The 12,575-nt window shown below is 44.9% G+C and overlaps 1 protein-coding gene across 1 annotated transcript in view; it reads right to left on the reverse strand.

The window, feature by feature from the left end:
- Positions 1-12,575, reverse strand: part of NOC4L (nucleolar complex associated 4 homolog) — a 51,912-nt gene that overhangs the window by 8,867 nt on the left and 30,470 nt on the right. The window contains exons 11-13 of the mRNA XM_075321960.1: positions 2,624-2,734; positions 2,353-2,516; positions 723-805 (exon numbers count right to left, since the gene is read on the reverse strand). Coding sequence (XP_075178075.1) covers positions 723-805; positions 2,353-2,516; positions 2,624-2,734 — 358 coding nt within the window. The remainder of the gene's footprint in view (positions 1-722; positions 806-2,352; positions 2,517-2,623; positions 2,735-12,575) is intronic.

The following is a 12,575-nucleotide window of genomic DNA, read 5'->3' on the forward strand; positions in this document are numbered from 1 at the left end:
GAGGGGCCTAACACTTTTAAGTGTAGTACTTTGTGCGGCCTCCGGAGGCATAGCCTATACACCCAATTGTCTGGGTCTCCCAATAGAGCGAAAAAGAAAAGTTGTTTGTAAGCACTTTGCGATTTCAACCATTTATCTTGTTGAGATTAATCTTTTAAAACTAAAGTGAAATGCGCTAAACATTCATTTTCCATTTATAAACAATTATGTAAAACATAGCCGTCTATCTTGTAAGCATTTAAATGTGTCCATTATCTTGTCTCCACAGCAGACATATGCAGAGATGCACGCATAGTGTGAGATGATAAACCATGAAAGGGGGGGGGGGGATAAGCTAACGCAATTCAAGAAAGGCAAAGTGTGGACACATTTGTATATATTTCTCTCAGATCATCAAAGCTTGATAGAGAAGATGAATGTGTGGCTCAGAAGCCATCCACTCCGTCCATGGCTACTTATCCCTTAAAATATGTGGATGGTAGGCTGCTGTAGCAGGAGCCCGCTGCAGTCAGAGACCTGCCAATCCAAACCGTGCAGTAAATCAGTCTAGTAAATTGATAAAATAATGAATGAACCTGTTACATACATGCACAGACATAACGATAGATTAATATGGACCTGGATTTTCAATTCTGACAAAACTTATTTTATTATTACATTTCTGATCAAAACAATAGCCTATAATTTGAGTTTTGGCAGGCTTGTTATGGAGTTAGGTTTACCTCCAGCTCCCAGAGAGAACTTTCCAAAGCACGACTTTTAGCTGGATCTTGCTCCTCCATGACAAATGGATCCGATGCCAAACCTAAAACAAGTAAAACATGAGTATTTACGATGCTCGTATACCGTATTTTTCGGACGATAAGACGCACTTTTTTTCCTCCAAATTTGGGAGGAAAGTGTGGGGTGCGTCTTATGGTCTGAAGCTGCGGGGTAGGGAGCTGTGGGGAGTCAGCACTATGCAGTGGGATCACAGGAGGCAGGGAGGGTCGCTGCTGCAGGATGCCGGCTGCTGGAGAAACCACGTGTGCCCGCTGCTTAAAGTCAGTGAATATTCATTAGCTGCTCCCCGCCCACCTCTCTCTGCAGTCAGCGCGTGTGAGGAGCAGCTATTGAAAACTTGTTTAATGTAAACAGCGGTCACACGTGGGTTCTCCAGCCCCCGGCTTCCTGCAGCGGCTGGGGAGACTGTGTGTCCGCTGTGTAGGAGGCAGGAGCAGGGGGACGCTGCAGTCATGTATGGCTCGGGGGGAAGTGCAGATCACTGGAGTATCCAGGCCAGAGCACGGCATACCTTCACAGCACAGCCGCAGTCTCTGTGCTGAGGGCACAAATTACTTTCACTTTGCTCCTGCCTCTGCACTAGAAACAGTCTCCCGTAACTGACAAGGACCTACAGTGATGTAATGCAGAGGGGTGGGCCAGAGCAGCACAGAACAGCACAGTGCCCGCCTCTCCATTACATCACTGCAGGTCTGCAGGTCCTTGAGATGGGAGACTTTGCAATGCCAGGACCAAACTGAAGCATGGTGAGCAGCACATCTGTAAAAGTAAGGCAATAATTAATATAGTATAGGCATAACTGTACAACTGGATGGGGTTGGATCATAATATATATATATATATATATATATATATATATATATATATATATATATATATATATATATATATATATATATATATATATATATATATATATATATATATATACACACACACGCATATATCTTTACACACGCACACACACACTATATAACTATACACACACACACACACACACACACACACACACACACACACACACACACTCACACACTCCAGATTGGAGGATCACACACATAATGATGGGGAACATACATATTCCACGATGGGGGCCATATATACAAGGTACCCAGAAAGGAGGATATGAGGACAGAATTTGGGGATATTATTACCTCAGTAACACTGTCAGCAGTAAAATAACAGTGTGTCATGACCACATTCTTTTACTTTAATTTTATTTTCTTCTATTTTTTCCTCCTCTAAAACAAGGGTGCGTCTTATAGTCCGGTGCGTCTTATAGCCCGAAAAATACGGTATGTAGGAATCCTCTATATCGCTTACCCATATGTGCACATTATTAAAAAAACACATGATATCCAACATATAAAACCCCCAATTTGGGTTTAGCATAGCAGAAGTCAAAGATTCAGTGCATGATATTGCTGGACCATTGGAAGTGTGCCCAGGATGTTTGAATACCAGCAGATAAATGCGCAGGACCCTGGTCTGGCTGCCACGGAGTACCAATGTGGAGGCCGGTCCAGGGTCCTGTAAAACTTTTTTTTCTCAACTCTAAGCTGCTCTGACCTCCATCAGTTGAGGGGCGATGAATGAGGGGTCGACAAGCTGGATGTCTCCGGATCAGGTTACAAATCAATGGAATAATCATCATCAGGACTTGAGGGGGTGCAGTCAGAGACCGTCGTGAAAGACGCTTGGCGAAAGCGGCAACAAGGTACACAGGTAAATGCCTAGAATATATAGAGACATAAAATGTAAGAGGCTTCAGAGAAGAATTCCCAAGTAACTGCCAATTAAGACGGTTAACCCCTTAAATAAAAGGTGTTGGAAATCTTACGTGGATGACAAGAACAAGTCGGCTAAATTAAAGAAGCGGGCTCGATATTTCACATGAAACACTGATGGATCCAGCAGGGAGTACAGCTTTTTATAGAAATCTGGGTATTCTCTGAAAGATCAAACAGAATACCAAACATAAATGACAGGCAGATGCCACGAGAAGAGCAAAGAAAGGTTGTATAGAAAGATACATGCATTATGCACAGGATGGCAATGTCACCATTGGCTGGGCTTATTAACTAGTCACAAAATATTGTTTTAAAGGGCATACAAGTTCCTTTTATGTTTAACTCACTAATTACGACCAGACCGTAATAAATGTTCTTTTTTAATTGATGATTTTTTTCATTGCACTTTCTGTACAGGATTATGGTAGTAGACTGACTCATTGACTTCTATGGGAGTTTTCCAGCCACACTTGCCCTGTGACATCACCTATTGTAAATGGTGGAACCTGTTATCTATATCTAAGTATTACCCTTCATTGTAGTACAGGCTATAGGAATGTGATGACAACTGAGAAGTGAACTCTATAAAACAGTATTTTTAATTTGTGGGTTTTTTTTTTTTTTCATTTTCCTACCCTTCTACCAAGAGCTATATTTTCCTGTACATCCACAGCAGCGCATAATGGGTAAACGCACAACCCCTACTCTGGATACTGGATAGAAGATGTTACTAGGAAAGAAACCATTTTTTTCAGTTTGGAAAGGAGTTTTAGCGCCTTTTCACATTGCGTCCGAACTTCACTACCCCCCACCCACAAAATTGGTTTCGGATGCATGCGCCGACAGGGCCATTGACTATAATGCAGCAGACGGAGTCAGCATGTGCTCTGTCTTGCACCATTTTCAGGTGTATACGCTTTCTGCAGGCGGACACACATGCGTCCAAAACCAGTTTTGCACGGGTTGTTGTTCTGTATACACAAACAAGTTCTAAATTTGTCCCTCAGAAAGTTGAACTCCTTGTACAGCACCATAATTTGATTAGTCTGTATGCAAATTGTATTTGTCCTACTGGACGATGGCAGAAAAGTTGTGCATCACTTAGGGTCCTGTCACGTAGCGACGTTCTAGCGATCCCACCAGCAATCAGATCTGGCAGGGATCGCTGGAGCGTCGCTACATGGACGCTGGTGAGCTGTCAATCAGACAGATCTCCACAGCGATCAGAGACCAGCCACCAGCAACCCGTGTAATGACGCTGTGCTTGGTAGACAGGGTACACATCGGGTAACTATGCAAAGCGCTTTGTATAGCTACACGATGTGTACCCTGGCTACGTGTGCAGGGAGCCAGCGTCTGGCAGCCTGTAACCGGCGTAGGCTGGTAACCATGGTACACATCGGGTAACTAAGCAAATCGCTTTGCATAGTAACCTGATGTGTACTATGGTTACCAGCGTACCGCCGCTTACAGGCTGCCAGACGCCGGCTCCCTGCACATTCAGATCGTTGGTCTCCCGCCGTCAAACGCGCCGATGCGTGCTGCACAGCGGGAGACCAACAAGCAAAAAAATGGTTCTGATTGTTTTGTAACGATAAAACGACCTCACAGCAGGGGCCCGCTCGCTGCTGCTTGTCACACACAGCGATATCGCTGTGCGAGGTCGCTGATACCTCACAAAACCTGTGACGTTTCAGTGATCTCGCTGTGTGTGACGGGGGCTTTAGGTTTGGCTTACATACTGCTTTTTACAGATGTCAAGTGCCTAAAAGAGGAAGAAACCATCCAATATCAAAAACAGATGATTGCCAGCAGCCTCTCCCTGGTATTCATGAATGACATAGAAACTCCCTTTTATAAAATAAAAAAAACCAGCCTGTACTCTCCTTTGCTGTAGGAGCTGTTCCACCAATGACAGCACTGGAGTTTGAAACTTGCAGCCAATCAGGGGCTGCTTCAATATGACTTAATTCAGATGAAATTCACCCCAGGAAGAAGAGCTGCTGCTGCCCTCTACTCTGGGTAGAAGACATATTAACCCCCTTATGCCAGAGTCACACTTGCGTATGAACCGGCAAGTCTTGCATAGGCATCACCCAGGGCGGCCGCACACTATGGACAGGAGCTTCTTAGCTGCATGTATTTCTATGCAGCTGACCCGCTCCTGTCCGAGAGTGTGCGGCTGTGTCGGGTGATGCCAACGCGAGTCTTACTGAGTCATAAGCAAGTGTGACTCTGGCCTTATTCTAAATTCCTCTAATGACATAGCCATGAGGGCCTCTTATTGCGGGATAACTTGTAGTCTTGAAAAATACTATTTATTTTACCATCTAATAAAGGGAATCTGACACCACTTTGATCTTTTTAAACTTACACACACCCACAATTAAACCACTTTTTCTAGCTGTTACAGGGGTCAGGGTGCATTAAAAATCTCCTGGTAACAAGAATAAGTCAGTACAATTATAGAGATGCGGAATTGCTGGAAGTTTTTTTTTTTTATAATATTAATATATATATATATATATATATATATATATATATATATATATATATATATATATATATATATATATATATATATATATATACACACATATATTATACATATATTATACATATATTATACATATATTATACATATATTATACATATATACACAGTGTGCAGAATTATTAGGCAAGTTGTATTTTAGAGGATTTTTTTATTATTGATCAACAACTATGTTCTCAATCAACCCAAAAGCCTCAAATATCAAAGCTTAATATTTTTGGAAGTTGGAGTGGGGTTTTTTAGATTTGGCTATCATAGGAGGATATCTGTTTGTGCAGGTAACTATTTCTGTGCACAATTATTAGGCAACTTAATAAAAAAACAAAATATATTCCCATCTCACTAGTTTATTTTCACCAGGTAAACCAATATAACTGCACAAAATTTAGAAATAAACATTTCTGACATGCAAAAACAAAGCCCAAAAAAATTAGTGACCAATATAGCCACCTTTCTTTATGATGACACTCAACAGCCTACCATCCATAGATTCTGTCAGTTGCTTGATCTCTTTACGATCAACATTGCGTGCAGCAGCCACCACAGACTCCCAGACACTGTTCCGAGAGGTGTACTGTTTTCCCTCCCTGTAGACCTCACATTTTATGAGGGACTACAGGTTCTCTATGGGGTTCCGATCAGGTGAACAAGGGGGCCATGTCATTTTTTCATCTTTTAGATCTTTACTGGCCAGGCATGCTGTGGAGTAGTAGGATGCATGTGATGGAGCATTGTCCTGCATGAAAATCATGTTTGTCTTGAACGATACCGACTTCTTCCTGTACCACTGCTTGAAGAAGTTGTCTTCCAGAAACTGGCAGTAGGTCTGGGAGTTGAGTTTCACTCCATCCTCATCCCGAAAAGGTCCCACAAGTTCATCTTTGATGATACCAGCACCCCACCTTCACCTTGCTGGCGTCTGAGTCGGAGTGGAGCTCTCTGTCCTTTACTGATCAAGCCTCTGGCCAATCCATCTGGCCCATCAAGAGTCACTCATTTCATCAGTCCATAAAACCTTTGAAAAATCAGTCTTAAGATATTTCTTGCCCCAGTCTTGACGTTTTATCTTATGATTCTTGTTCAAAGGTGGTCATTTTTCAGCCTTCCTTACCTTGGCCATGACCCTCAGTATGGCACACCTTGTGCTTTTTGATACTCCAGTAACGTTGCAGCTCTGAAATATGGCCAAACTGGTAGCAAATGGCATCTTGGCAGCTTCACGCTTGATTTTCCTCAATTCATGGGCAGTTATTTTGGGCCTTTTTTGCACAACACGCTTCCTGCGACCCTCTTGATTATTTGCCATGAAACGCTTGATTGTTCGGTGATCACGCTTCAAAAGTTTGGCAATTCCAAGACTGCTGCATCCCGATGCAAGACATCTCACAATTTTGGACTTTTCAGAGCCCTTCAAATCTCTCTTAAGACCCATTTTGCCAAAGGAAAGGAAGTTTCCTACTAATTAAGCATACCTTATATACGGTGTTGATGTCATTATACCACACCCCTCCTCATTACAGAGATGCACATCACCTGATTTACTTAATTGGTAGTTGGCTCTCAAGCCTATACAGCTTGGAGTAGGACAACATGGATAAAAATTATCATGTGATCAAAATACTCATCTGCCTAATAATTCTACACACAGTGTACATACACACTTTAGTGCTAGCGAACATTTGTTAATACTATATCGGGTATGAATGACATTCGGATCACTGTTACTGCATGTTTTGAGAGAGGTGTAGAGACAGAAAAATGGCAATCCTGGTGTTTTAATCGATTTTCTCCTTAAAGAGTTTCCATGCAGGATAAATTTATATTTTGATAGATGAGACTTAAGGATGTAAAAGTAAAAAAATCTCTTGATAATGTCAAAGGCAAGGTGTGGGGTGCAGAATCAATGGGCACCTGATATGGACAGCAGCAATTTTGTTTGGAGCAAGTTCTAAGCCCTGGTGTTAGAGGTAGATGCCTCGTTTATCCCCTGAATTAAGTCCCATCACCAAACATAAGTAATGAAAAATACAATTAGCCATATGAAAAATTTAAAAAATTGAAATTTGACATTACATAACTGCTATGGATTGTTTGAAAAAAAAAAAACAAAAAACAAAAGGATATTTAGCTAATGTATTGATCAATTCATTACTGCCCCATAGCCACTTCACGGTAATCTCTTATTTAAGGGGTCCCTAACCAAATGTTACCTCTATGTGCGGCTGAAACCTGCTGTGTATGGGAAGCCAGGGACCTGGCTGCATAGGAAATTGAATAAACATGGCTAAAGGGCCTTATGCATTATAAAGCAGTTATGCCTGTTCATATTTCTCTGACTTTGGTGTGCAGCTTTCACTTCATATAGATTGGGATCAGAGTGCTAGCTAAAATATACACATTTACAATGGTGTTCCAGCAGTCTTTTTTGATTGATTACCATCAAACAGGTGACATACAGTCATATGAAAAAGTTTGGGCACCCCTATTAATGTTAACCTTTTTTCTTTATAACAATTTGGGTTTTTGCAACAGCTATTTCAGTTTCATATATCTAATAACTGATGGACTCCGTAATATTTCTGGATTGAAATGAGGATTATTGTACTAACAGAAAATGTGAAATCCGCATTTAAACAAAATTTGACCGTTGCAAAAGTATGGGCACTTCAACATAAAAGTGACATTAATATTTTGTAGATCCTCCTTTTGCAAAAATTTACAGCCTCTAGTTGCTTCCTGTAGCTTTTAATGAGTTCCTGTATGCTGGATGAAGGTATATTTGACCATTCCTGTTTACAAAACAATTCCAGTTCATTTAAGTTTGATGGTCGCAGAGCATGGACAGCACGCTTCAAATCATCCCACAGATTTTCAATGATATTCATGTCTGGGGCCTGGGATGGCCATTCCAGAACATTGTAATTGTTCCTCTGCATGAATGCCTGAGTAGATTTGGAGTGGTGTTTTGGATCATTGTCTTGCTGAAATATCCATCCCCTGCGTAACTTCAACTTCGTCACTGATTCTTGCACATTATTGTCAAGAATCTGCTGATACTGAGTTGAATCCATGCGACCCTCAACTTTAACAAGATTCCTGGTGCCGGCATTGGCCACACAGCCCCAAAGCATGATGAAACCTTCACTAAATTTTACTGTGGGTAGCAAGTGCTTTTCTTGGAATGCTGTGTTCTTTTGCCTCCATGTATAACGCCTTTTTATATGACCAAACAACTCAATCTTTGTTTCATCAGTTCACAGGACCTTAAATTTAACTGGCTTGTCCAAGTGTGCTTTTGCATACCTCAGGCGACTGTTTGTGGCGTGCTTGCAGAAACGGCTTCTTTCGCATCACTCTCCCATACAGCTTCTCCTTGTGCAACGTGCGCTGTATTGTTGACCGATGCACATTGACACCATCTTCAGCAAGATGATGCTGCAGGTCTTTGGAGGTGGTCTGTGGATTGTCCTTGACTGTTCTCACCATTCTTCTTCTCTGCCTTTCTGATATTTTTCTTGGCCTGCCACTTCTGGGCTTAACAAGAACTGTACACCTGTGTTCTTCCATTTCCTTACTATGTTCCTCACAGTGGAAACTGACAGTTTAACCCCTTCACGACCGCGGGCAGTAAAATTACGTCCTATTTTAACGTGACTTAACGACCAGGGACGTAATTTTACTGCCTAAACTTCATTTGATTGCCGTGGCCATAGCAACGGCTTTCAAATGATGTCCCCTGCTGTTTCTTACAGCAGGGGACCTTTGCCTGACCCCAGGGGGGGTGGCATCGCCACCCCCCATAGGCAATCGATGTGATTGGCTGTTCAAATCTGAACCGCCAACCACATCGTTCGCACTAATTTCGGCAAAAATAATGCCCGAATTAGTGCGATACTGTGAGATCCTGCTATGATCTATTGTAGCAGCTACAGAAGATCATAGCCGGATCTCTAACATGTCGCCCCCAGCCCCTACAGCACTGATTGGAGCGATCGTGCCTTCTGCCTATACACCCCCCGTGCTCCCACGGGCTCCTCAGTTTTGGTGCAAAAGCAAGAAGGAGGAAAAAGAATTATAAACTGGTTTAAAGTAACTTCAATCCGAAGGAATATCGGAGAACTGAAACCATTCAACATGAACAACATGTGTACACAAAAAAACAGGGGCGGGTGCTGGGTCTCCCAATTAGAGCTAGAAGAAAAGGAATTTACGGTAAGTAAACAAAATTCCCTTCTTCTTTGTCGCTCTATTGGGAGACCCAGACAATTGGGACGTCCAAAAGCAGTCCCTGGGTGGGTAAAATAATACCTCGTAAGAGAGCCGTAAAACGGCCTCTTCCTACAGGTGGACAACCGCCGCCTGAAGGACTCGTCTACCTAGGCTGGCATCCGCCGAAGCGTAGGTATCCACCTGTGGAGCTGTGCGTGCGTGTCTGACCTCTTTCGCACAAAGCAAAAAACTGAGGAGCCCGTGGGAGCACGGGGAGTGTATAGGCAGAAGGGGAGGGGCTTAACACTTTTGAGTGTAATACTTTGTGCGGCCTCCGGAGGCATAGCCTATACACCCAATTGTCTGGGTCTCCCAATAGAGCGACAAAGAAATCCCCTTCTTCTTTGTCGCTCCATTGGGAGACCCAGACAATTGGGACGTCCAAAAGCAGTCCCTGGGTGGGTAAAGTAAAACCTCGTAATAGAGCCGTAAAACGGCCCCTTCCTACAGGTGGGCAACCGCCGCCTGAAGGACTCGCCTACCTAGGCTGGCATCTGCCGAAGCATAGGTATGCACCTGATAGTGCTTCGTGAAAGTGTGTAGGCTCGACCAGGTAGCCGCCTGACACACCTGCTGAGCCGTAGCCTGGTGCCTCAAAGCCCAGGACGCGCCCACGGCTCTGGTAGAATGGGCCTTCAGCCCTGAGGGAACCGGAAGCCCAGCCGAACGGTAAGCTTCGATAATTGGCTCCTTGATCCACCGAGCCAGGGTTGATTTGGAAGCCTGTGACCCTTTACGCTGGCCAGCGACAAGGACAAAGAGTGCATCCGAGCGGCGCAGGGGCGCCGTACGAGAAATGTAGAGTCTGAGTGCTCTCACCAGATCTAACAAGTGCAAATCCTTTTCACATTGGTGAACTGGATGAGGACAAAAAGAAGGTAAGGAGATATCCTGATTGAGATGAAAGGGGGATACCACCTTAGGGAGAAATTCCGGAACCGGACGCAGAACCACCTTGTCCTGGTGAAACACCAGGAAAGGGGATTTGCATGACAGCGCTGCTAGCTCAGACACTCTCCGAAGTGAAGTGACTGCTACTAGAAAAACCACTTTCTGTGAAAGGCGTGAGAGAGAAATATCTCTCATTGGCTCGAATGGTGGTTTCTGAAGAACCATCAGCACCCTGTTCAGATCCCAGGGTTCTAACGGCCGCTTGTAAGGAGGGACGATGTGACAAACCCCCTGCAGGAACGTGCGTACCTGTGGAAGTCTGGCTAGGCGCTTCTGGAAAAAAACACAGAGCGCTGAGACTTGTCCCTTAAGGGAGCCGAGCGACAAACCCTTTTCCAGTCCAGATTGAAGGAAGGACAGAAAAGTGGGCAAGGTAAAAGGCCAGGGAGAAATACCCTGAGCAGAGCACCACGACAGGAAAATTTTCCACGTCCTGTGGTAGATCTTGGCGGACGTTGGTTTCCTAGCTTGTCTCATAGTGGCAATGACCTCTTGAGATAACCCTGAAGACGCTAGGATCCAGGACTCAATGGCCACACAGTCAGGTTGAGAGCCGCAGAATTCAGATGGAAAAACGGCCCTTGAGATAGCAATTCTGGTCGGTCTGGTAGTGCCCACGGTTGGGAGCGACGAGGATGACGCGGCGGCAGTCGGCCCTGATCTTGCGTAACACTCTGGGCAACAGTGCCAGCGGAGGAAACACATAAGGGAGCTGAAACTGCGACCAATCCTGAACTAAGGCGTCTGCCGCCAGAGCTCTGGGATCTTGAGACCGTGCCATGAACGCCGGTACCTTGTTGTTGTGCCGGGACGCCATGAGGTCGACGTCCGGCATCCCCCAGCGGCAACAGATCTCCTGAAACACGTCCGGGTGAAGGGACCATTCCCCTGCGTCCATGCCCTGGCGACTGAGATAATCTGCTTCCCAGTTTTCCACGCCTGGAATGTGAACTGCGGAGATGGTGGAGGCCGTGGCTTCCACCCACAGCAGAATCCGCCGGACTTCCTGGAAGGCTTGCCGACTGCGTGTGCCGCCTTGGTGGTTGATGTATGCCACCGCTGTGGAATTGTCTGACTGAATTCTGATCTGCTTGCCTTCCAGCCACTGCTGGAACGCTTTCAGGGCAAGATACACTGCCCGTATTTCCAGAACATTGATCTGAAGCGAGGACTCTTGCTGGGTCCACGTACCCTGAGCCCTGTGGTGGAGAAGAAGGGAATTTTGTTTACTTACCGTAAATTCCTTTTCTTCTAGCTCCAATTGGGAGACCCAGACAATTGGGTGTATAGCTACTGCCTCCGGAGGCCGCACAAAGTACTACACTTAAAAGTGTAAGGCCCCTCCCCTTCTGGCTATACACCCCCCCCGTGGGAGCACGGGTCCTTCAGTTTTAGTGCAAAAGCAAGAAGGAGGAAAGCCAATAACTGTTTCAAAAACAAATTCAATCCGATAAACAATATCGGAGAACGTAAGTTATTAACATGAACAACATGTGCACCCGAAAAACAAATACCCTCAGAAAAACAGGGCGGGTGCTGGGTCTCCCAATTGGAGCTAGAGAAAAGGAATTTACGGTAAGTAAACAAAATTCCCTTCTTTTTCGCTCCTAATTGGGAGACCCAGACAATTGGGACGTCCAAAAGCAGTCCCTGGGTGGGTAAAATAATACCTCGCGATCGGGCTGTCAGGCAGCCCTTTCTTACAGGTGGGCCACCGCCGCCTGCAGGACTTGTCTACCTAGGCTGGCATCCGCCGAAGCGTAGGTATGCACCTGATAATGCTTGGTGAAAGTGTGCAGACTCGACCAGGTAGCCGCCTGGCACACCTGCTGAGCCGTAGCCTGATGCCGTAATGCCCAGGACGCACCCTTCAGTCCAGAAGGAGTCGGAAGCCCAGCAGAACGGTAGGCGTGAAGAATTGGTTCCTTGATCCACCGCGCAAGGGTGGATTTGGAAGCTTGCGACCCTTTATGCTGACCAGCGACCAGGATAAAGAGTGCATCCGAACGGCGCAGAGACGCCGTGCGGGAAATGTAGATCCTGAGTGCTCTCACCAGGTCCAACAGATGTAAACCCTTTTCAAAATGGTGAACTGGATGCGGACACAAAGATGGTAAAGTGATATCCTGATTGAGATGAAAGGAAGATACCACCTTGGGAAGAAACTCTGGAATTGGACGCAGTACTACCTTGTCTTGGTGAAACACCAGGAAGGGAGATTTGCAAGAT

Source organism: Anomaloglossus baeobatrachus, chromosome 1 (genome assembly GCF_048569485.1).
Source record: "Anomaloglossus baeobatrachus isolate aAnoBae1 chromosome 1, aAnoBae1.hap1, whole genome shotgun sequence".
In the NCBI taxonomy this organism is placed as follows: domain Eukaryota; kingdom Metazoa; phylum Chordata; class Amphibia; order Anura; family Aromobatidae; genus Anomaloglossus; species Anomaloglossus baeobatrachus.